Source organism: Theropithecus gelada, chromosome 8 (assembly GCF_003255815.1).
Source record: "Theropithecus gelada isolate Dixy chromosome 8, Tgel_1.0, whole genome shotgun sequence".
Taxonomy (NCBI): domain Eukaryota; kingdom Metazoa; phylum Chordata; class Mammalia; order Primates; family Cercopithecidae; genus Theropithecus; species Theropithecus gelada.
Window position 1 is genome coordinate 14,182,956 of NC_037676.1, and position 25,570 is coordinate 14,208,525.

The 25,570-nt window shown below is 35.3% G+C and overlaps 1 protein-coding gene across 3 annotated transcripts in view; it reads left to right on the forward strand.

Moving 5' to 3' along the window:
- The window catches only part of TUSC3 (tumor suppressor candidate 3), a 209,636-nt gene that overhangs the window by 104,888 nt on the left and 79,178 nt on the right, over positions 1 to 25,570 (forward strand). For all 3 annotated transcript variants that reach the window (XM_025394121.1, XM_025394122.1, XM_025394123.1), the window contains exons 5-6: positions 3,781 to 3,921; positions 17,508 to 17,597. In XM_025394121.1, coding sequence (XP_025249906.1) covers positions 3,781 to 3,921; positions 17,508 to 17,597 — 231 coding nt within the window. The remainder of the gene's footprint in view (positions 1 to 3,780; positions 3,922 to 17,507; positions 17,598 to 25,570) is intronic.

Below are 25,570 nucleotides of genomic sequence, written 5' to 3' on the forward strand. Positions count from 1 at the left end.
CCCCCCCCCCCCCCCCCCCCCCGGGCACAAAAGGGAACCCCCCCCCAAAAAAAAAAAAAAAAAAAAAAAAAAAAAAAAAAAAAAAAAGTACAAGAGTTAAGCACAAGGTAATTTCAAAGGCTAAAAAACATATTTGAAACGTTTCAGTGGTAGTAATCAAGGAAATTCTAATTAAAAAGCAAGATATATAATTTTTATCTATCTTTTGGGCAAAGAGAAAAGGTTAATAGCCACCTTAAAGCTATATGGGAAAATATCTACTCAGATTTACTGCTTTTGAGACTATAAATTGGTGTAACCATACTAATAGCATGTGTCATGTCTTTATATAATATAGCTTAACAATTCCACCTCTACGAATTTAACCTAAGGATGCTATCAAGGATGATTTAAATTTTTATCCATAGAAATTTTGAAAATAATACTCATTTTATTGGGAAAAATTGGATATGAATCAAATGTCTAAAAATAAGAATAAGTAAATATACTATGGCATAGCCAAAAAATGATTTACAAGAATATTTTACCTAGAATGAAGCTCAAGGTGTAAAAAGCTTCCAAGTAGGTTAGAAAAATAGTATTAGTTAATGGTATGATCTATTAGTTTGTTGTAAAGGGTAAATATGAGTATAGATAGACATATACAATTTATTATGGAAGGAAATGAACCTAAATGTTGATGATAGTTGATACTTACTTGGAGATTTTATGACCATGTTTTCCCTACTCTCACAACTGTTTTTGACAGTAAACAATTGGAGCCAGTTATTTTAAAAGTATGTTCATGCAGGCAGTAATACAGAAGCATTAATTTTTACTATAAGGTAGAAACACATTTATTCTGAGTCAAGGTGGTAATCGCCCATATGGTACCACAGTCATTGTAAAATTATATCAGTGGTTTTAATGACATTTTGGTGAGTAAACTTATTTTCTAATTCTTGTCATTTTTTTAATGATTTGGCAAATATTTTGTTATGCAATGTATCATTTAGTTGGTGCAAGACATTAAGAGTAATATTGAAAGGGTACTATTGTTTCCTTATAAGAAATACTAAATTTTAATCAGAAATTATTCAAACCTGTCTCCCTAGCAGACTTACACATTTAGTCGATAAACTTTTGTTAAAAAAAAAAAAAAAAACCAAAAAACTATATGTGGAAATAATTTCTAAAATGTTTTAGAAATGAAAACAGTACAAATAACGCCAATGTATATCCTTTATTTAGGTTCAGTGATTGATAACATTTTATTCCATCTGCTTTGTGATTGTCATTATCCCTGCTACCCCCATTGTCTCTTTACCTCTGCACACATGCAGACACATACACAGTTTTTTCTTTCTGAAAAAAATTAGGGTGAATCGCATTTTGAAAGAAATAAGCAAAGCAGTTATCAACTTCATAGGTTTACATTTACATATTACTTTTATTTGAGCTACCACTACCCATATTACAATTTTGTCAAGCGACCTAGTAATATCCTTTACATTTTCGCCCTTCAGTACAAGATTTGATCTAGAGTGAGATATTTTGTTTGTCATGTCTTTTAAGCTTCTTTTAATCTGGAATATTTCTATAGCCTATCTTTTCTCTTTAAAAACATTGACACTTTGGCCGGGCGTGGTGGCTCAAGCCTGTAATCCCAGCACTTTGGGAGGCCGAGACGGGTAGATCACGAGGTCAGGAGATCGAGACCATCCTGGCTAACACAGTGAAACCCCGTCTCTACTAAAAAATACAAAAAACTAGGCGGGCGAGGTGGCGGCATCTGTAGTGCCAGCTACTCGGGAGGCTGAGGCAGGAGAATGGTGTAAACCGGGGAGGCGGAGCTTGCAGTGAGCTGAGATCTGGCCACTGCACTCCAGCCTGGGCGACAGAGCGAGACTCCGTCTCAAAAAAAAAAAAAAAAAAAAAAACATTGACACTTTGAAGAATATAGTCCTTTGCTACTTTTTAAATAGAGTGATCCTTATTTGTTCTGCCTCATGTTTGTTCATGATTGACTTCTGCTCATGCAGCCTTGAGTATAATACTATATAGGTCCTGTTTTGTTTTAATCACCTCAACAAGCACATAATGTCCATCTGTCCTTCACTGGTGATATGAATTTCAAATATCAAGATGTTTCCCATTTTTTCATGGTATAATTACTGTTTTTCTTGGTAATAATAAGCTATGTGGAAATACCTTAATATCATGCAGATATCCTCTTCCTTCAAAATTTTCTTTTAGATTTAGCATACATCGATGATTCTTGCCTGACACAGTTTTTACCATTATGGTTACAAAATGATGATTCCAATTCTAGGTCTTTCTTCATATTTGTATTTGGCCCTCAGCATTCTACTGTAAGAGTCCCACTCCATCCATTCATCCATCCATCCATCCATCCATCCATCCATCCATCCATCCATCCTCTAATTATCTGTCATTGGTATGAACTTATGAATTGTGTTTTCTGAGTATTTTGGATGTGACATTCTAAAAAATCTTTCCAGCTGGGGAGAGTGTACCTCTCTTGGGGCTAGCCAGTTCCTAAAGATAACAAGCCCAGCCAGGAATAAGTCTTTGATATACTACTAACCAGTCCATAGCCACACTTCCTGTCTCTGGTCCGTACACCCTAGGAGACAATATTCCTCTGCCTTAATCATCTCAGGGCCAGGTACCAGACAACTAGAGACCACTCCTGTAGCCCACAGCCCACCAAAATTATTTAAACTAGTCAATCCTAAAGTGTTTACTCTGCCCTGCCTTGCCTTTCCTATGCAAACTCCAAAAACGAGAGTGGCTTAACTTCCCTTCACTTGTATCTTCTGCCACCTGACCACTCTGGTGTCTCTCCCATGTGACCCTGTATGGCGTAGCATGCCTCTTGTTTCCAGGAGATCTGTGAGTATAATCAACCTTGTTTTCATCTGATCTCCTATGTCTCCTGTCCTGGCTGCACCTAACTGATGTCTTGTAAAAAAATACAAGACATGTTTTTCCTCTGGTGGTTTGTAATTTACTGCTATTCTGAACTATTTTGGTACTAAAATTGTTGTAGATTTGACTAGTGAGAGCCTCTTCATGCTGGCCCCTATGCTCTTATGACATCTTTCCATCATTTTTCTTTTAAGTGTTTTCTTATTTTATGACATAACAATTTATTCCAGGCTCATTTTGTATCTACCTATCTATTTTGCCCAGCACTCAATTAGTCATCTCTTGTAGGAGTCCTGCTTTCTTTTAGTAGGGAATGTTATTGGAACCAAGATAGGTATACACATTAGAAGTCATGAGTTCAGACCAATTAGATCTATTTCTAAAGATAGTCTTCATGTTTTAAAGGATACCATCAAAAAAGTAGCCCACAGAATGGGGGAAAATATTTGCAAATAATTTTTCTATAAAATACTTATAGCTGGTGTGTCTATCTGTATGCATTATATATATGAATGACTCTTACAACTTAAAAAGAGAAAACCCAATTAAAAATGGGCAAAGGATCTGAATGGGAATTTCTTCATGGAAAAGATACAAATAGCCAATAAGTACATGAAAAGATGCTCAGCACTGTTAGTCAGCAGGGAAGTGCAAAGTCATTTTACATAGCCATTATGTTTTAAGGCATATATCTTCGACTCAGAATGTAAGTAGTGCTAGTGCCACATGTGAAAATTTGGATGGCATGTTTCTGAGTTCTCTGTGTTGAAAGTCACGAGGACTGGAATATGATCAAGAGAAGAATTTTATTTAACTTTCACTTTTAAAATTTCCATTGCATTTTTGCAGATTCGGGTTTTCAGACCACCCAACTACTCTGGTACCATTGCTTTGGCCCTGTTAGTGTCACTTGTTGGAGGTTTGCTTTATTTGAGAAGGAACAACTTGGAGTTCATCTATAACAAGACTGGTTGGGCCATGGTGTCTCTGGTATGTTAATACATTGTGCTTTTTTTTTGTTTGTTTCCTATTCTTTGTATAATAGTATAAGTTGTATAATATTAACAAAATGAGCCAGATTATAACTATAATAGAACTCAAGTCTGAAAGAGAAGTAACTTTTTAGAACTTGGATAATGTAGTTTGAGTTTTCTGTCAGCCAAAACTATGCTATCTTCCTTCAACTTTTCACTGCTAAAATGTACTGTCCCTCTGTGTTTTGCACAAGTGCTAAATAAATACATGTTGAATACATCTAGACATATGGTAAGACTTGATCAGTATTAATAGCTCAGAGTAATTTGCAAGTGGTTTGGAAATTCAGCTATTTTTGAATTTCTTATTCAGCTGTTCCTTTTCTGACAATTGTTTCTTGTGTATCTTCTATGTGACTGATATTTGTTAGATACTGGGGATATAAAGTTGAGAAATACACTCTGCGTATGAGAAATGCATTCTGGGGATACAGAGTAATCAGCAAATGGAGTATAAGATTATGTGTGCTATCATGGCAGTAAGTAACAAAGTATTGTAGGAACACACAGGAAAGAAACCTAACCTAGAGTAAAGGGAATCATGACAGGCTTCCCAGACTGTGACAAGAGCTGAATTCTGTAGAACAAAATGAAATTCTAAAGTCGTTAAGGCCAAGTGTTCAACATAAGTGAAGCCTGGGATATTCGGAGAACTACAGTTGTGTGGGGCTACAGCAGTGATGGCAAGGTAGGAGGGGGCAGAGATGACATTAGAGTTCAGCAGTTCCCAGCTCACAGCCACTAGACAAAAATCATTAGGATTTTATACACAAAACAGTTCAGGTATAATTGAAAATAAAATCTCTTTCACAATAGGAAGGAAAAATGTAAGGTACTTAAAAATAAATCTAACAGAAAATGTATGAAATATTTATGAAAAGAATGTTGAAATTGAGACTAGATACATATATGTAGATAAATACGTTATATAGTGTCAATGTATATCTATTATAGATAAGTATTATCTGTAATATAATAATAAAAATGTTATTATATTAAAGATATAATGTATTATAACTACATACAATGTATTATATCTATAGTAACATAATAGATTTTTTACAGCTAATTGTCAGTTTGTTTCTTTTGCTTTCTGGCAGTAGGGCTTCATCGTTCCTATTTTATTTTTACTAAAAAATTAGGGGTCTTGATGACTAAGTTGGAAGTGATAGGACAGACTTGAGAAGCCGCCCAGGCAAGAGTCACCTTGAAGCAATTTCATTTTCTGCAGTAATACCTAGAGCTTAGAAATTCAGACAGAACCTCTGTGGCTTTCTAGTAGATAGTCAAAATACAAATTAGATGTTTGGCCTTTTAAGAGCAAGGAAGATAAGATTTTTTTTAAGGAAAATTTCTTAATGTTGTTTTCTCATTTTTGATGAATGAGTTAAAATGGATTAATTAATTGTACTGTATTTAAAGTTATTGGACACTACAGGTGACCTTAATTACCTTAGTCATTAAATTAAAAAATGTTTTGGCTTTTTTCCATGCTAGTTTTCAAGTTGCTTCACTCAGTAAAGCCTCCCAGGTTTCTTGGTAAAAATGCAGTACTTTCACTGTGTCGCTGGAAAATTAAAACTTCTTTGGTATTTAAGAGTTAATGTCACATCAAATCTTGTTACTGCTTTAGTCTACCAAAAATTGATATAGTCTCATCTGTGAATTACATTCAAATAACATTAACATACTTACATTATTCTTATTCCTCAAGAAGAGGCCCAGAGCTATTGCATTGTAAGCTAGTAATAATTGACATTACTCTTTACGGATCTCTTTCTTCTTTGGGGTATGCTTCATAACTGCGCAGAGGAATTTATATTGGCCTCATTTATAAGAAAGGAAACAAAGATTCAGTAATCTCAACTTGCAAAAGCTTACATAGCTAGAAAGCGATTGAACTGGGATTTGATCTTACTCATCTGATTGCAAGTTCTGTATTGTTTACACGAAGCTGGGCTTCTTTAAATCTGGACATGTATCTTATATGTTGGTCATTCTACTCAGTAGATACAACGAGCCATTATGACTGCAAATAAATTCATAGAGGAACATTTATACGATATATAGATGTTAAATACTTCAGTTGATCAATTTTCTTGAAAACCTCTGCTATGTTATACATATTTTTTATTATTATTATTTTGCTGTTTTACTGTGAATCTTGGAAAGTGAATTAACTTGGCATGGAAGAAGATAAATTCCAAGATATCTTGGCAGGTATGCCTGCTCCCCAGTCACAGCCTTTTAGAAGTCAATAACAGGCTGCAGAGAACAGACATGTTTTCAAACAATGTGTTTTAAAACACTACCCTGATAATATAATGTTAAACAACTTTTGTAATACTTTTCTGCATCTCTTCCAGTTTTTCTCATTAATACAGAAATACTTCTGTTTGATAGTCTTTGGCAACTCTTTAAATTATTTAAACAATGAGATTAAATATATAATATATAAATTACATTACATATTTTATGTATATAATTTATATTATATAATTTATATTACATATATGTATATATAAATATGTAATTTGGGTCTTCTTTACCATTTCTGCCTGATACCACCACCATTACCATCACCACCAAAGTGGATTGTTGCTTATAAATTGAAAAACTGAATTTGTTCATATGCAATTTTTCTTATCCTACTTTTGAGGTTTCCTTAGAAAGTTAAGAGACTGTCCAAAATGCCGCCCTATTCATTCAGATTCTCAAACATTTGCCTATTTAAAATAACTAATATCTCGTTTTTCCTTGAAAGTTAGGAAAAAAAATATATATTTTTAAATTTGCCAAAATATTGTCATCTCACTTATACAAACTCTGATGAAAGCCTTTGACTGGACAGTAAAAGGACTGCTCTTAAAATAAAACAGTAATGAACCATATAAGAGTAGATAACTTGCATAGAACAACAAAAAAAATGTGTACAAAGGAAGGGAAATGAATGAGAGAAATGTCTGTTACAGAATCTCTAGCCCCATGCTAACTTTTTAGTAAAGAACAAGTCTAGGTACAGTTAGCAGTGGTGTCTTTTAATCATTTAACCTATACAAAAGTACTTCCAAGGAAAATTATTTACTATTACGAACACTTAGTCCTGGGTAGACTGTATTCTAAGGCTGGTATTATTTTTTCTTTTTTTACTGTGTTATTTTATTGTATGTGACTTAAAGGTAGGATAAGAATGAAGTGTATGCTGAGGGAGAGGAAGTTATCATATGCTTTAGGATGGAGACAGAAAAGTTGCAATTTTCTGAAATAGGAAATTAATATATGTAAATATTAATATATGGAAGTAATATGTACAAATATATTATTTTGCAATATATTTAAACAATGAGATTAAATTTGCAGTATATTGCAATATATTGCAAAGCAATATGTGCAAATATTAAAACATACATATATGTTAGAATTTCCTGGTTCTGAGTTTTAAAAAGGAGCTACAGGTATTCATAACTAAATCTTCCTGGTCTCATGCTTTCTAAGGGGGAAAAATTTTTATTAACTACTATTTATAGATCCTGATGATTGTTTGTGGAACAGAATATGTATCATTGATTGGTTCTGCTTTCACTCCCTTCTGCCTTCCCTCACCCCCTAAACATGGAGGATGATGGACAATAAGCATATACATTACTGGCTTTATGATAAATTTAAGGTAGAATTATTGAGTAAAATATTGAAATATACTAGTACATAATTTCAGAGATTGTAGCATAGATACGTAGTTTATGGTCTTGGGAAAACAATATTGACTTGGAACCAAAATGAGTTAAAATAGTATGTTTTGTAGCCCATGATGAAGATCTTCATGGCAACCTAAAGGTCTTCATAGGTTACTGTCATTTTAAGCCAGAAAATATTAGTAGGATAAGTAGTAACATTCATTTTGAACCCAGGAAAATATCCTAAGGATGTGCTTCTAAAAGCATGAAAGATAAAGCATCATTAAAATAATCTAATAACACAACCTTATTATCACAGTAAATCACCGTAGGATAGAAGCTGTTTTCTACCTTTTAATACTGTGTATTGTAGGATGATTCATATACCCTCATGTTTCTGCTGCCCCAAATAAATTATGTCATTTTAATTAATTTTTTTGAAATCTTTAGCATTGGAGATTACTATGCAGCATTATACAATATTTACATTCATGAAAGATACTTTGGCATGTACTCATTGTGATTTATCAGTAGAAATTTATTTCTTGTGACCATTCAAAGCTACAGATGACTTTGAGTTCAGATGGGGATAGAAAAGGGTCTTTTTTCATCCAAATTTATTTGAATAAAATTACATAACTTTTATTATATACATATGATCTTTATTTTGTTCTCTTTAAAAATGAGAAGCAAATAATTTCTGATAATATTTTTTTCAATAAAGTAATGTTGTTTTTGGATGGCCCCAGACAGTTTTGCTCATCAGGCGACTATGGCAATTGGCCATTTGGAGTTGGTTATGGTTTTTGCAAACAGGTATTTCTATGTGTAGCCATTTGTGTAGAGTTAGGAAAACAGAAAATAAAATGAATTCGTATATTTTTAGGATATACTTAATATATCTAATTCTTAATTTTCTGTAGTAAGAGGAAGCATTGGCCTCAGTAACTCAAAGTACATTTTAAAATTACTCATATATGGATAGATTTTAGCATTTGAATGTTGTTGGCTGAGTCTTTGCTTATCTTAATATAAAGTCACAATTGAATAAGCCTCACTGCGAAGTTCCATGCATGGATCTACTACACTTCGTGCACGGCTCATCTCCTTAATCCAACTCAATAGGGGTTATAAATACTTGTTGAAATTGTTATCCTCAATGCATAATTTCCTTTCCATGGAATTAAAGACTTAAGCTTTTTTTTTTGTTGCTGTTGCTGAAATGACTGTAAAGATACTTCCCACCTTTCCTTTTTTTTTTTTTTTCTGTAATGAATGCAGTATATCGATTGAGTTTAAATGAAAGAAATAATGATAGTATTTCTGTTTAACACTGAAACCAAGTTATAAAAAATCAACAGTAAATAATTCACTTGTGAACAGTAGAAATGCATAGTGTGTAAATTCACTGATTTGCATGTCTGCTGTTACTCTGCTGATTTATACCACCTGTTTATTAAATAATGTCATTAAATTAAAAACATTTTTATATTTTTAAAAACATGGAATACACAAAGGATTGTATAAAATGTGTATAGGATATTACATATTTTCTGCATAGTTAGCATTAAAAATTTCACTTTCACTAGCAGCTTATTTTAATATTCAGCTGATGAAGATACCTTCAGATTAGCTCGGGGTCTTATTTAAATTTTGTATTTTGCAGAAGAAAATGCAAACTTTTGATTTGTAAAGCTATATCAACTGCATAGTGGAAATCTGTGAAATAATTATGAACCCAACGTGTTGAAAGCATATAATGATTATTTTTCTTTTTAAAATACAATGTGAAATGTTTTCCCCAAACCAAATCGCTTATGAAAGTTCACTGTATAGAATAGTTAAAAGCAAAGTTGCTGTAGTTGAAGTGAGTGTGAACATCTTGAGCCTTTGGAGAACTGTGGGATCTGAGCAGTTTGTTTTGAAAAACAAGGACAATAGACGCTTAAAGGTGGGTGCCTTGAGCCGGTGGTGTTCTCAGCTCACCACAGGGCTGTGGAAACCTCTAGATGTGAGAAAGATAACACATGGTTGTGTTCAGTTGTGTTTATTGAATGCTTGCCTGTTATATAAATGTAGTGTTCTCCGACTTACATGAAAGTAAGTGTTCTCCAACTACAGTGAGGTGTAAGGATTGGTATCTGTTTTGCACGTGGAGCCACAGCATTTTGAATTGTACCTCGCATGTAGAAAGTGTTAATTATTTGTTGAGTGAGTGAAAGTTACGTGAATAAATAGGTTTAAGGACGTTGTAAAACATGGTTGTTTTTTTCACTGTTACTTAGAGCATTGTAGGTCATGGCTGGGACTAGTACATTTATTTTCTAGAAATCTTATATATTCACATATTGATCAGTCTTAGAATAGTGATTCTTTGTTTCAGTGCATTTACCTTTTCTATGTTTTTCATGTTTATTCATTTATTGACCATTCAACAAGAGTTTGAAAGCTACGATGTATCAAAATCTGTGAAGAACCATGTGGAGATACAAAGATAAGACAAGTTAAAAAGACTAGCACATGAGCCCTGCCCACAGGGACCTTACATGTGTAGTGGGGAAGGTCAATCAGATATGTACATCAGTAACATACAAATGCTTTGATGAACATATGTCCAAAATCTTGGTGTCCCAAGGTGGTGGTATTTGTGACTCTCAAAGAAAACCCAACTGTACAAAACAAAATACTTCCAAAAGCACTACCTTTGAAGGTGTTCTTTGAATTAACTGCAACAAATATCTGAGTAGCTGTTTTATTCTTGCTCTTTTCAGGACTATTGTCTAGAGTCACATTTGTCCTGAAGCCAGAGTTCAAAAAGAACCGTTTCCGAGGTTGTATGAAACTAGATACCCGAGTGTCTGATTCTGTGGAGAAGCAAAAAAATAAGCAGAGTTTTTGGTAGAAACTTCACAAGTCTCAAGTCTCGGGATGTGTGCTGGTGGTAAATGGATAAAATGCCCAAATAGAAAGTCTTGTGAATTAGAAATTACAGTTTGGGACCCACTGGTCTCTTGCTGGAAAACCTTTAGTGGCTGAGATCAAATGTAGACAGAACTTTGTTGGGGCCATAATCCAGCCATGGCTCAGTACATTCCCCAGTTAGATTAGGGTGATTACACATCACTATTAAGGTTGACAATGTCAAGGAAGTGAACTTTAAACCAGTAAACAAAACCAACACGAGAAGAATGAGAAAGTCTGCGTACTCCAGTATGGATCAAATCCATTGTTGAAACAGTTGAATCCATTGCTAAAGCAGTTGAATCCATTGTGAAAACTTTCATTCCATGATGACTCTTCTAAACAATTGAGAAGAAATAATACTAATCTTAGGTAAACTTTTCTGTGAATAAAATAAAGAGGAAATGCCTCTATTCTCTGAAGCAAGACTAACTTTGATTCTAAAATCTGACGGGGACATATACAAATAGAAAACTGATAGGCAAGTCTTTCTCATGGATATAAATGCATTTATTCTAAACAAAGAAATTACAGACAGTAATAAATAAGAATGGTAGTACGTTGTCAAGTTATTTCACTAATACAAGGATGGTTTACTATATGAAAATTATCAGTGTAGTTCTCTATGCTAATAGTTAAACAGAAAAAAATATCTTTGATATATGCATATCAGCACTTAATAGGTTCAGTGCTTATGTGGGAATAAGAGAAAAAGCAAAATAGAAGGAAATTTCCTTATTTTGACTTAAAAAAAATACAGTAAACGTCGTATTTGGCAACTTATTGAAATTCCTGAGATAAGGAATAATACAAGATGCCTGTTCTTGAGTATTTTACTGGGACCCTGAGCAGTGCATTGAGACCAAAACAAAAAACCTACACACATCCCAGTAAAAATAAAATTGCCCTTGTTCACAGATGATTTGATTTTGTACATAGAAAAAAAATTAGATCTAATTCATAAATTCAGTAAGATTAATGAATACATAGTAAATCATAATTCATATAATGAATCATAAAAGAAGTTTTAAAAAAATCTTGTCATAGCATCAAAAAAAATCTTAAATCAATCTAATAAAAGATATGCACACTGAAAACTGAAAAATTTATTCAAATAAATTTTTTAAAAACTAAATGGCAGGTTAATCTGTTAATGGATTGGTAGACTAAACATTGTAAAGATACCCAACTTGATCTTGAGCAGAATTTCTGCAGATTTTTTGGTGTGGAAATTGACAATGAGATTTTAGCAGCGGGTAATGAATAGAGTAGTTTAGACAATATTAAAGAAGAATAATGCTGGAGAACTTACACTTACGGGTATCAACAATTATTATAGATCTTTAATATTTAAGCCTTATGGTATTTATTTCACAAAAAGCCATCTGGAACAGAATCTATAGTCCAGAAACATATTCACACTATAAAATCACTTGATTTGTAACGAAAGTGGCCTTACAGTGCAATGAGTAAGTATAGCACTTTTGATAAATATTGCTGGGCCAACTGGATATCCATATGGGAAAAAGATGAATTTCAACTTTTACTTCCCACCATACACAAGAGGAATCATGAATCTAAAAGTAAAATGTGAACATTTAGCAGTTTTAGAAGAAAGTATGGATATGTATCTCCATAATTGGTGGGGGGCAAAGATTTCTTAGAACATAAGAAGTGGTAACCATAATAGAAGCAGTAATTGATAAACTGAACTACATTAAAATTAAGAACTTCTGTTTGTCAAAAACATGATTAATAAGATGAAAAGAAAGACAAGCCTCATGTTTTGGTGAGGACTATTTGCCATGTATACATTTAACAAAGAACTTGTGTCAAGAAATATAAAAAGCTTGACAAAACAAGAAGAAAAAGACAACCAAGTTTTAAAAGAGGTAAATGGTGTGCTGGGTACTTTACAAAAATGTCCAAATTTCAATAAACATGTGAAAAGGTATTCAACCTTATTAATCAGGGAAATGCAAATAAAATGACAATGTGACACTATCATGCCTCTACCAGAAAAACTAGAATAAACACACAGAGGTACACAGCTAATACCAATAATTGGTGAAGATGGATATCAACTGGATCTCTCATGTACCGCTATGTGGAATATAAATTTCATTCAACCTCCTGAGAAATGTATTTGGTTATATTTATTAAAGCTGAGTACCTACATACTCTGTGATACAGCATTTTCAAGAAAATGTTCCTTACCTTGGGCAGGTTATGTAGATGATGATTAGGAAGAGACACAGGAGAGCTCCTGTCTTTCTGATAGTGTTCCTTTGCTTGATTTCAAAGCTAGTTGCAAGGATGTGTTTGTTTTGTGAAAATTAATCTAGCTATAACTATGAATCATGCCTTTTTTGTATGAATATAGTTAAATAAAAATATTTTAGTCAGATTAATTGCAAAACTAAAACTTCCAGATTGCTGAAAGTAGTGAAATGGTGACATGTCAGTTGTTACAACCAAAAAAGGATGCATCAGTTATACGAATTTTGATAAACTGAAACCTAGGCTCCTTTGCATTTTAGAAGTGCATGTTACTTACTGTTTTGTTGTTTCTTATGAAAAGTGCCAGAGCTGTATGAATAAATACATTTGTCACTACTTCAAATGATTCTGCATGTTATTCCAGGTTTGAACCTGGTTTTGTTTTATTAAACCATTTCCTGGCATCTTGAATAAATCATGTATTAAGATGATTTTTTAAACTTGTGACATACCATAACTAGTATTGCTACTGCTGTTGTCTCTTTTCCTCCGTGTAGAATGTAAGCTTCTTGATGACAGTTTTCTATCTTACGTTTTTGTTCATCGCTGTATTCTCTGCTTCTAAATCAGTTCTTAAATATATAGTATCTTGAGTGAATAAATGAATCTTTTTTAAATGTCAGGGCACATGCTACTTATTCAAGATTTCTAGCTGAGGATGGGAAGCCTCTTGATTTTACTTAATTCTTACATCTCTAGTGTCTGGTGTACAGTAGTGCTCCAGTAAGTAATTGTTAAATAAATAAAACAAACTGGAAGGGTTCTGTGGAGAACCATCTATGGGCCATGAGTTAACCCTGTTTTAGTAGAAGATTGACTGGGTTGACATAGCATTAACAAGATGTGGATGCAGGCATTACCATCATGGATGCAGGGGGAAGCAGGAAGAGTGGCCTGAATGGAGAGTGCAGTGCCAGTTAAGGCGTGCTAGCACATGGAGCCATTTAGGAGTATGGGAGCAAATTGTGGAGGGCTTTGGAATAATAATAATATTTATTGAGCATGTGTTGTGTATTGTGTGCAATTTTTAAGTACTCTACATGGATTAACCTACTTAAAACCCCTGCAGTTTAGGAAGATTGATACCAGTATTATCCTAATATTTTAGATAGGAAACTGAGGCCCAAAGCAATGGACTTGCTCAAGGTTGCACAGGTGCTGAAGATACGTCTGCAACTTGAGTATTACAGTTTACAAGCCTCCATTCCCAACTATTATGATAAAGTTCTAGGCAAGGTACTTTAAACATAACAGTGGTAGGTCTTAAGAGCATAGAAGGTTCTTGGGTAGATACTCCTGTTTGTGAATATCTTAGTTGGTTAAATATTTTTTAGCCAAAGAAAGACTTTTTATATTCTCATTCTCTCCCTCTCCTTCTCCCCCTCTCCCCCTCTCCCTCTCCCCCTCTCCCCCCACCTCTCCCCCCACCTCTCTCTCTCCCTCCTCCATCTCCCTCCTCTCTCTCCCTCCTCTTTCTCTCTGTTTCTCTCTCTTTCTCTGTCTCTGCCTCTCCCCCCTTCCTTCCCCTCCCCCTGCCCTTAGGAGATGTTCAGGCTGGAGTGCAGTGACATGATCTTGGCTCACTGCAACCTTCACTTCCTGGGCTCAAGTCATTCTCCTGCCTCAGCCTCCTGAGTAGCTGGGACTACGGGTGCACGCCACCATGCCCAACAAATTTTTGGTTTTTTTTTTTATACAGACAGGGTTTTGCCATGTTAGCCCAGCTGGTCTCACCCCTGGGCTCAAGTGATCCTCTTGCCTCACTCTCCCAAAGTGCTGGAATTACAGGTATGAGCCACCACGCTCAGCCAGTTTACCTGCTTTCTTCATTTTCTTTCTAACTCTCTGACTTGTGCGTCCCAGTTTCCTGGGCAGCTGTTCATGAACCAGCTTATGGGATTATTTTCTATGCCTGCTTTTCTTCTCCCACCCTACCTACTGTCCTAGAACAACTTCATCCATTCCTATGACTATAGTAACCAACTATGTGCTCACAATCCCCAAATCTATAGCTTTTTCCTAGATGACTGTTATTAAACGGTATATGCAAGTGTCTCGTAGACATCTCAGCGGTTTTTTGAAGTGAATGTTTTGAAAGCACATTAGAATCAGTCATTTTAAAACTGAACTCCAGATCTTTGTAACCTGCTTCCCTTTCGCTTACATGCTTCTGTCACTCTGTATCTCACTGGGCCATACTACTCTGCTGCTCCAGTCATATCAGAAACAGTGGGGTTAGTTTTGATTCTCTTATTTTCTATCACATCACTCAATCACCAGAACTTACTGACTCCACCTATTAAATATTTGCCCTGTGTGTCTGCTTCTCTCAATTGTTACCTGTATCATGAAATAGACCACAGTAGTCTCTCGTATTTATGCATCAGCCTCCAAACTGATGTCTCCAGTCTATTCTCCAAACTGCGATTAGTGCCTCCTTTCTAAAATACATACTTCACCATGTGCTTTTGTAATTCAGTATTGGAATATTATGGAATCAGTAAATGGAGGGAGAGAAGGAGTGAACATATACATAAAAGCAAAACCAAAGGTATATACCATAGTTACTGTTGCTGTTTTAGTGACAAGGGTTAGGGCATAAAAAGATAAAACTGTAGTATTACCAAGTGTTTATTAAAAACAAAAGGTAATTTGTTTATACTATAAATGTTTTTGCTCACAAGATGTATCTTTTCCTGGATTTTTTTTTTTTTTTTTTAAGATAGGGTCTTGCTCTGTTGCCCAGGCTGGAATGCAGTCACATGATCATGGCTCACTTCAGTCTCGACCTCCCAGCTCAGATGATCCTCTCACCTCAGCCTCCTGAGTAGCTGGGACTACAGGTGCATGCCACCATGCCTGGCTAATTTTTTATTTTTATTTTTATTTTTATTTTTATTTATTTATTTTTTTGTAGAGATGGTTTTGCCATGTTGCCCAGACTGGTCTCAAACTCTTGAGCTCAAATGATCCACCTGCCTCAGCCTCCCAAAGTGCTGGGATTACAGGTGTGAGCCACTGTCCCTGGCCTGCAGTTTTTTTTAAGGGCTCATTCTGTTGCCCATGCTGGGTTTGAAATCCTGAGCTCAAGGGATCCTCCCATCTCAGTCTTCTGAGTAGTTGAGATTATAAGCACATGCCACCATGTCTGGCTCCTTTTTCTGGATTTTAAAATATAGTCTGCCTAAAACACTACGTTATATTTGTAGCATAAATAATCAACTTTAATGTATACTCCAAATTTACTGATACGATACTCCTATACATTAAATATAGAATTTATTTCTCTCATATAACAATTTCAAATTTTTAATTGACGTTTTTAGATGGGGAATCACTCTCTGTGCTCACCCTGGGCTTAATAGTCTATCTAGTGTGTTTACCAAGTTTAAGTGAAAATATTTTATAAAATCCTGACTCAGAAAATATTCCAACCTAGGTTTAGTCTGTAAGACAAATCTGGCTTTTAACAAGTCTGAGTTAATTTCAGAGTTATTCTCAAGAAAGTCAGAAAGGGCTTCAGATTAACCCCTCTAAAGCTGTGTCATTATCTGTTGCAACACTTTGGCTGCCAAGCAGAAAACACAATCCAAATGTATTTTCTGGGTTTAGATACTGTTTCTTATTTGCCCCACTTTACTTCTTCCCTTTTGTATCCTTTTCTTCTTTAAAAATTGTGCTAACCTAGAACATTTAGACTCCCAGTCATATGTTGCTCATTCTTATCTTTGGTGTTTGTGGTGGTGGTGGTGGTGGTACTGGTTTTGGTACAAATGCCTATCAGAGCCAGGAAGCTGAAGTAAGGAGTGATTGGGCAAGATACAGGACATCAGGAAGTCCAGGTACTGTTTTGACCTAGAGAACATATTTGGTCTAAAGGAGTCCCATTTCATTAACTTAAAAATATTTTATGATTTAAAGAAAACACGCTGACACCTCAGTTACACTGATTGAACTGTGACTTCTGGTTTATACATTCTCTGCCCACCCTCCCTGCAATGCCTTGATCTTTAGTATTAGTTTTCCAAATACAGTTTTTTCTGATACATCCAGCAGGTATATAATCTCTGTGAGTTATTCCTGGCTGTGTCTTTTTGTGATTTCTTCCATCTCTTAACATCTTCTGAATTTACTATGTCGTATACTTTGCTGAAAGTATTTAGGTACTTAACAGAGATTTAAGTACCATAATCCAAGAATGTAGGCTTTTGGTTATCCAAACTAATAGAAAAATGATGTTTAGAGGATATAGAAGATGATTTTCATGTCCTTTAAAATATCACTAAAACATCAAGCGTGGCTTCTGTGCTTCTGACTGGCTCAGGTGAGCACATAATATCAGATTGCCTGTCACCAGGTCAGATGCTTTACACATGTTACCCGATGCAGTCATTAACATATTTCTTTAACAGAGCTGGCATCCCAATTTTATAGATATGGAATCTGAGATGTAAGGAGAATAAGTAACTTACTCAAATTCACATAGTTAATAAGTGAAAATTTTTTAAATGGGTGAGCTCATATATGATTTTTAAAAGGTAGTTTCTTGATGACCATTGTGTTTTAGAAATGCATTATTCTGGTATTCTTTGGTTTACATATTAATACATTGTACCCTGTTTTTCAGTGTATAGTCTTTGCTATGACTTCTGGCCAGATGTGGAACCATATCCGTGGACCTCCATATGCTCATAAGAACCCACACAATGGACAAGTGGTAAGTATAATTTGTAAGCATGAATATTCTGAAGTTTAATCCAGCTTAATTTAGGAATAAGAAATTATGTTTAGTATTTAGTAGGAAAATGTGCTGTTTGTAATTCAAAATATATATTCTTTCTAATTTACTACCTGTGTCACAGATATACACATACGCATACACACACACAAGATTACTTTTTTTTAGGATGAAGGCCGCTTTAGTGTTGATTTTAAAAATTAGTATCTACCGTATCAAATATACGTGCATACACTATTTTTTCAAGTTTATCTACTGCTATGGCAATAATATATAACCGCACTAGAGGAAATTGGAACAGTTTGTAGTCAGTGTCCCTCCCATCCATGGTAAATTTAATTTTCTTCAGAAGAGATTAATTACGACATTGTCAAAAACCCTAGTGGTCATTGTATTAGAATGTTAGGAGCTTTTTGCCACAGAAGTAAAAGTGAAATTGATGTGCTGTTACATTAGTAGCAGAGTTCACATTAGTGACTGCCACTGAATTCACATAACTGAGTTTGTTGCCTTCTGCTTACGTTCCATGAGTAGGAAATACTGTGATAAATCAACATAGAAACATACTGTCTTTGAGACAGTATTAGGGTGGTGAATTTGAACAGTTTTTCATTTTCTCTCTGACTTTTTCTACTTTTTCTTTTGGAAAAGGTACATATTTTCCTACTACAGTGGTGAGGGAGCTGAGGTATTTATACACCAGATCTCATCAGTCATTTGCTGAGTGCTATTCTCTTGGCAGAGTTATTACTTCTCCAGCACTGGTGGACTTCATCTGTCAAAGAAAGCCAGTCAGTCAAAGAAACGCAGGTGCTGGTGGTGGAAGTCAGGCTGGAACACACTAAGCCATTAAGGGCAAAGAAACATGGGCAGTGTACTACTCATAGACTGTATTTACTACAACTTAGGTTAGTTTATTCTGTTTTAGTAGATTCCAACGGAGAGGACAAAAATCATGAAAAAAACACATTTGGTATTGGTTTTATTTCAAGCTATGCTCTGGAAAACAAAGCAACAAAAGTCTCATCAATTAAATATAGTTTTATTTATAAGCCAGTATCATATGTCTTGTAAACAGTCCTTCAGAAAAAAGTATAAAAATATATGCATATTTAAGAACATCTATCTCTATAAAAAATTTTATCTTTATTTCACATTTTAACAGGTCTTTTTAAAAATTTTAGATTGATGGAGTACATGCGCAGGTTGTTACAAGAGTATATTGTGTGGTGCTGAGGATTGGGCATTGCTGAGGCCATCACACAGATAGGAAGTTTTTCAGATTTTGGCCTCCTTCCCTCACTCCCTCTTTTTGGAGTCCCTAGCATCTGTTCTAATGTATATGTCCATATGCACCCAAGGTTTAGCTCCCACTTTTGAAAACATACAATATTTGTTTTCCTGTTTCTGCATGAATTTGCAACTCCAGCCGCATTCATGTTGATTCAGAGGACGTGATTTTGTTGTTTGTAATGACTGCATAGTATTCCCTGGTGTATATGTACCATATTTTCTTTATTTAATTCACTGTGGATGAGCACCTAGGTTGATTTAATGTCTTTGCTATTGTGAATAATGCTACAGTGAACATACAAGTACTTGTGTCTTTTTGGTAGAACTGTTTATTTTCTTTTATGTATATACCCAGTAATGAGATTGCTAGGTAGAATGGCAGTTCTCATTTTAGTTCCTTGAAAGATCTCTAAACTGCTTTCCACGGTGGCTGAACTAATTTACATTCCCAGCAGTGGCGTATAAGCATTCCCTTTTCTCCACAGCCTTGCAAACATCTGTGTTTTTCTGACTTTTCTATAATAGCCATTCTGACTTGTGTGGTGTCTCATTGTAGTTTTGATTTGTATTTCTCTGATGATTAGTGTTGATGAGCCTTTTTTTCATGTTTATTGACCACTTGTATGTTTTCTTTTGAAAAGTATCAGTTCATATCCTTTGCCCACTTTTTAATGGGGTTCTTTATTTTTTGCTTACGTTTTTTAAGTTCCTTATAGATTCTGGATATTAGTCCTTCATCAGATGCATAGTTTGTATTTTCTCCTGTACAGGTTGTCAATTTACTTTGTTGATAGTTTCTTTTGCTGTGTAGAAGCTCTTCAGTATAATTAGGTTCTACTTGTCAATTTTTGTTTTATTTGTGATTGCTCTTGAAGACTTAGTCATGAAATGTTTGACTAGACCAGTGTCCAAAAGGATATTTCTTAGGTTTTCATCTGGGATTTTTATACTTTTAGGTATTTTTAAGTCTTTAATCCATTTTGAGTTAATTTTGTATATATGGAAAGCTAGGAGTCAAGTTTCATTCTTTTGCATATGGCTAGCCACTTACCCCAGCACCATTTATTGAATAGGTGTTTATTCCCCATTGTTTGTGTAGACTTTGTCAAAGATCAGGTGGTTGTAGATGTGTAACTTTACTTCTGGGTTGTCTGTTTTGTTGCATTGGTCTGCATGTCTATTTTTGTACCAATACTATGCTGTTTTGGTTACTGTTGCTTTATAGTATAGTTTGATGTTAGGTAATATCCCTCTAGCTTTGTCATTTTTGCTTAGGATTACTTTGACTATTTATGCTATGTTTGGGTTCCATATGAATTTTAGAATAGCTTTTTTTTTTCTAATTCTGTGAAAAATCATGGTAAATGGAGAGGAATGGTACTTAACCTGTACATTGCTTTGGGCAGAATGGCCATTTTAATGATAGTGAGCCTTCCAATCCGTGAGCATGGGATGTTTTTCCCTTTATTTGTGTCATCCGTGATTTCTTTCAGCAATGTTTTGTAGCTCTCCTTATAGAGATCTTTCACCTCTTTGGTTACGTGTATGCCTAGGTAATGTGTGTGTGTGTGTGTGTGTGTGTGTGTGTGTGGAAGTTGTGAATAAGAATGTGTTCTTGATTTGATTCTCAGCTTGAACGTTATTTCAATAACTCAAGCATTATTTAGAAATGCTACTAATTTTTGTAGATTGATTTTGTATCCCGAAACTTTACTGAAATCGTTTATCAAGCCTTTTGCTAGAGTCTTTAGGGTTTTCTAGATATAGAATCATATGGTCTGCAAAAAGAGATACTTTGACTTATTCTTTTCCTAAATGGATGTCTTCTGTTTCTTTTTCTTGCCTTATTGCTCTCATGAAGACTTCCAGTACTATGCTGAATAGGAGCAGAGAGTGGACATACTTGTCTTGTTCCAGTTCTCAGGGAGAATGGTTCCAGCTGTTATCTCTTGTTCAGTATGATGTTGCCTGTGGGTTTGTCTTAGATGGCTCTTATGATTTTGAAGTATATTCCTTTGATGCATTTGAGGATTTTTATCACGAATAGATGCTGGACATTACTGAAAGCTTTTTCTGTGCCTATTGTGATGATGGTATGGTTTTGTTTTTAAATATGTTTATGTGGCATATTACATTTATTGATTTGTGTATGTTGAACCAACTTGGCATCCCCGAAATGAAACCTCCTTGATTATAGTGAGTTAACTTTTGAATGTGCTGTTGGATTCAGTTTGCTATAATAATATTTTGTTGAGGATTTTTACATCTATGTTCATTAGTGATATTGGTGTATAATTTTTTGTTGTTGTTGTGTCTTTGCCAGGTTTTGGTATCAGTGCTGCTGGCTACATAGAATGTGTTAGGGAGGATTCCTCCTTTGTTTTTTTTTTTTTGAGTAGTTTCAGTAGGGTTGGTACCAGGTCTTCTTTATATATTTTACAGAATTCATCTGAATACATCTGGTCCAGGGCTTTTTTTGGTTAGTAGGTTTTTTTTTTTTTTTTTCTTCTTTTTTTTTTTTTTTTAAATTTATTTATTATTATTATACTTTAAGTTGTAGGGTACATGTGCATAACGTGCAGGTTTGTTACATATGTATACTTGTGCCATGTTGGTCTGCTGCACCCATCAACTCGTCATTTACATCAGGTATAACTCCCAATGCAATCCCTCCCCCCTCCCCCCTCCCCATGATAGGCCCCGGTGTGTGATGTTCCCCTTCCTGAGTCCAAGTGATCTCATTGTTCAGTTCCCACCTATGAGTGAGAACATGCGGTGTTTGGTTTTCTGTTCTTGTGATAGTTTGCTAAGAATGATGGTTTCCAGCTGCATCCATGTCCCTACAAAGGACGCAAACTCATCCTTTTTTATGGCTGCATAGTATTCCATGGTGTATATGTGCCACATTTTCTTAATCCAATCTGTCACTGATGGACATTTGGGTTGATTCCAAGTCTTTGCTATTGTGAATAGTGCTGCAATAAACATACGTGTGCATGTGTCTTTATAGCAGCATAATTTATAATCCTTTGGGTATATCCCCAGTAATGGGATGACTGGGTCATATGGTACATCTAGTTCTAGATCCTTGAGGAATCGCCATACTGTTTTCCATAATGGTTGAACTAGTTTACAATCCCACCAACAGTGTAAAAGTGTTCCTATTTCTCCACATCCTCTCCAGCACCTGTTGTTTCCTGACTTTTTAATGATCGCCATTCTAACTGGTGTGAGATGGTTAGTAGGTTTTTTATTACTGATTCAATTTCGGAAGTCAGTATTTGTCTGTTCAGGGTTTCGGTTTCTTCCTGGTTCAGTCTTGGAAGAGTGTATGTTTCCAGGAATTTATCTATTTACTCTAGATTTTCTAGTTTTTGTACAATGAGGTATCAATATAGTGCCTGAGTATCTTTTTTATTTCTGTGGCATCAGTTGTAACGTCACCTTTGTCATTTCTGATTGTGCTTATTTGGATCTTTTCTTTTTCTTCTTTGTTAATCTAGCCAGTAGTCTTTTGATCTTGTTTATCCTTTCAAAGAACCAACTTTTGGTTTCATTGATTCTTTATGTAGATTTCTGGGCTTCAATGTCATTCAGTTATGCTCTGATTTTAGTTATTTATTTTTGTCTGCTACCTTTTGGGCTAGTTTTTTCTTGTTTTTCTAATTTCTCTAGATGTGATGTTAGATCGTTGAGATTTTTCTGTCTTCTTGATATAGGTATTTAAACACTATAAACATTTCTCTTAACATTGCTTTTACTGTATCCTAAAGATTTTGGTATGTTGTATCTTTGCTGTCATTTGATTCAAAGAATTTTTTATTTTCTGCCTTAATTTGTTATTTACCCAAAAATCATTCGGGAGCAAGTTGTTTAGTTACTGTGTAATTTTGTGTTTTTGAGATTTCCTCTTGAAATTAATTTCTATTTTTATTCCACTGTGATCTGAGAATATGCTTGGTATGATTTTGATTGTTTTGAATACTTTGTGACCAAGGATGTGATTGATCTTTGAGTATGTTTCATGTTCAGGTAAGATAAGAAGAATGTTTATTCTGCGGTTGTTTTGCAGAGTATTCTGTAGATGTCAGTTAAGTCCATTGCATTTAATTTAAGTTCAGAATTTCTTTGTTAATGTTGTGCCTCAGTTATCTGTCTAATGCTGTGATTGGGGTCTCGACATTCCCCCACTATTGTTGTGTGCCTATCCAAGTCTTTTTGTAAGTCTAGAAATTTTTTATGAATGTTTTATGAATCTAGGTGCTCCTATTTTGGATGCATATATATTTAAGATACTTAAGTCTTCTGAATGAACTCTTTATCATTATGTAATTACCTTCTTTGTCCTTTTTTAACTGTTGTTGATTTAAAGTCAGTTTTATCTCATATAAGTACAGTCTCTGCTCTGTTTTGTTCTTCTTTTGAGTGTTAGATCTTTATCCATTACTTTGAGCCTATGAGTATTGTTACATGTGAAATGGATCTATTGGAGACGGAACATATGTTAATGCAGTTTTCCACTGTCTATTAAGTGGAGCATTTAGACTGTTTACATTCAGCGTTAATACTGATATGTGAAGTTTTCTTCCTGTTGTGGTGGTGTTAGCTGGTTAACCTTTAGTCTTGATTCTGTAGTTGCTTTATAGGGTCTCTGGGCCATGTGCTTATGTGTGTTTCTGTGGTGGCAGCTATTATTCTTTTGTTTCCAGGTTTAGAACTTTCTTAAGTAGCTCTTGTAAAGCCAGTCTTGTGGTAATGAATTTTCTTAGTGATTGATTCTCTGGGAAAGATTTTATTTTTTCACTTATCAGCTTATTTGGCATGAGATGAAATTCTTGGTTGGAATTTTGTTTCTTTAAGAATTCTAAAAGTTGGCCCCGCTCTCTTCTGGCTTGTATGTTTTCTGACAGGAATTCCTATGTTAGCCTGATGAGGTTCCCTTCATAGGTGATATGACCCTTTTCTCTAGCTGCCTTTAAGATTTTTCTTTTGCATTGTCCTTGGAAAGGCTGATGACTATTTGCCTTGGGGACAGTCATCTTGTGTAGTTTCTTGCAGGGAATCTCTGCATTTCTTGTATTTGCACATTCATTTCTCTAACGAGATTGGGGAAATATTTGTGGGTTATCTCCTCAAATATGTTTTCCAAGTTTTCTGCTTTCTCTTAAGAATGCAAAATGAGTCATAGATTTGGTTGTTTTACATAATCTCTTATTTCTCAGAGGCTTTGTTCATTTTTTAAAATTATTTTTTCTTTATCTGACTGGGTTGATTTGAAGGGGTGATCTTCAGGCTCTGAAATTGTTTCTTCTGCTTGATCTAGTCTATTGTTAAGACTTCCAACTGTTATTTGAAATTCCTGTAGTGGATTTCTCAATTCCAGAGGTTTAGTTTGTTTCTTTCTTACTATATCTTTGTTGTCTTTCAAATTTTGAATTGCTTTTCTGACGTGCTTGGATTGGATTTCAACTTCCTCTTGGATCTCATTGAGCTTCTTTGCCATCCAGCTTCTGAATTTATATCTTTAATTTCACACATTTCATCCTGGTTAGGATCGATTGTTAGGGAGCTAGTGCAATCCTTTGGACATTACAAAAGATGAACTTTTTCAATTCTTGTACTTCCTGCACTGATTCCTTCTCAGAAAGAACTGGTGCTGCTTTTTCTTTTTGAATTTGCTATTGTTTGGTTGGGGCTTTTTATTTTTATATTCTTTTTTCCTTGAAGGTTTGACTATGGCGTATGGTGTGTATAGTCAGTTGGCTTTGTCTCTGAGTGCTTTCATAGGGCCAAGACTTTGTACGGTTTCCTTGGTTGTAAATAGGTTTCTGTGGTGGGTTTCACAGGCTCTGAGTGTTGAAGCAATGTGGTTTTGTTTGGTGGTGTAATTCAGAGTGCAGTCCACTGGATGACACTTAAGAGATAAGGGCCTGCAAATAGGATCTTAGTTGTGCTCTCCACTATTGTATTTGACTGCATCCACAGTAGTGCTCTGGGGAGGGAAGGCGGGGGCGAGATATGACTGCCTCTCTTGTTTCTGAGCTTTGGCGGTAACCCATTCAACTACTGATGCCTTTCCAATGTTTTCCTTGCCCTGGGGGTGGGTAGGGGGCGGGCTCTAATGGGCTATACTTCTGCCTCCTGTAGAGCAGTCCAGGAGAGTCACAACTCATTGGAAACCCACTGTTCTCTGTATTTGCGCGAGTCAGAGCGAGTTGTGGAGTGTGTTCACTGGTGGTCTGGTGATGCAGCAGATGAAGGGCAGAGGATCCTGACCAGGGCAGCAGTGGAACCATATGTACAACTGGTATATTTTCAACCTGGCAGCCCAACAAGCTTGAGTTCTCCTGATCTGGTGGGTCTCCCTCCAGTGTCTGCACCAGGAGCAGGCCCAACCGGCTAAGCTTGTCCTAAGCCTTCTGCACCCAGATAACTGTTCTAGACATTTGATGCCTTGGGACTCCTTGGGGAAGAAGCTGCAGCTGGCTGTCAGGCTGCATTCATCCCGGACTGGTCTTATGGAAGGGAAGATGCCCAGCTCTGATGTCAGCACATGAGCCCATGCCACAGTCTTCTCTGTGTTCTGAGACTGAGGGCTGCTTCCCCACTCAAGCTAAGGCCACAGATCTCAGCTTGGTATCCCTGGGTGGTGTCGTCAA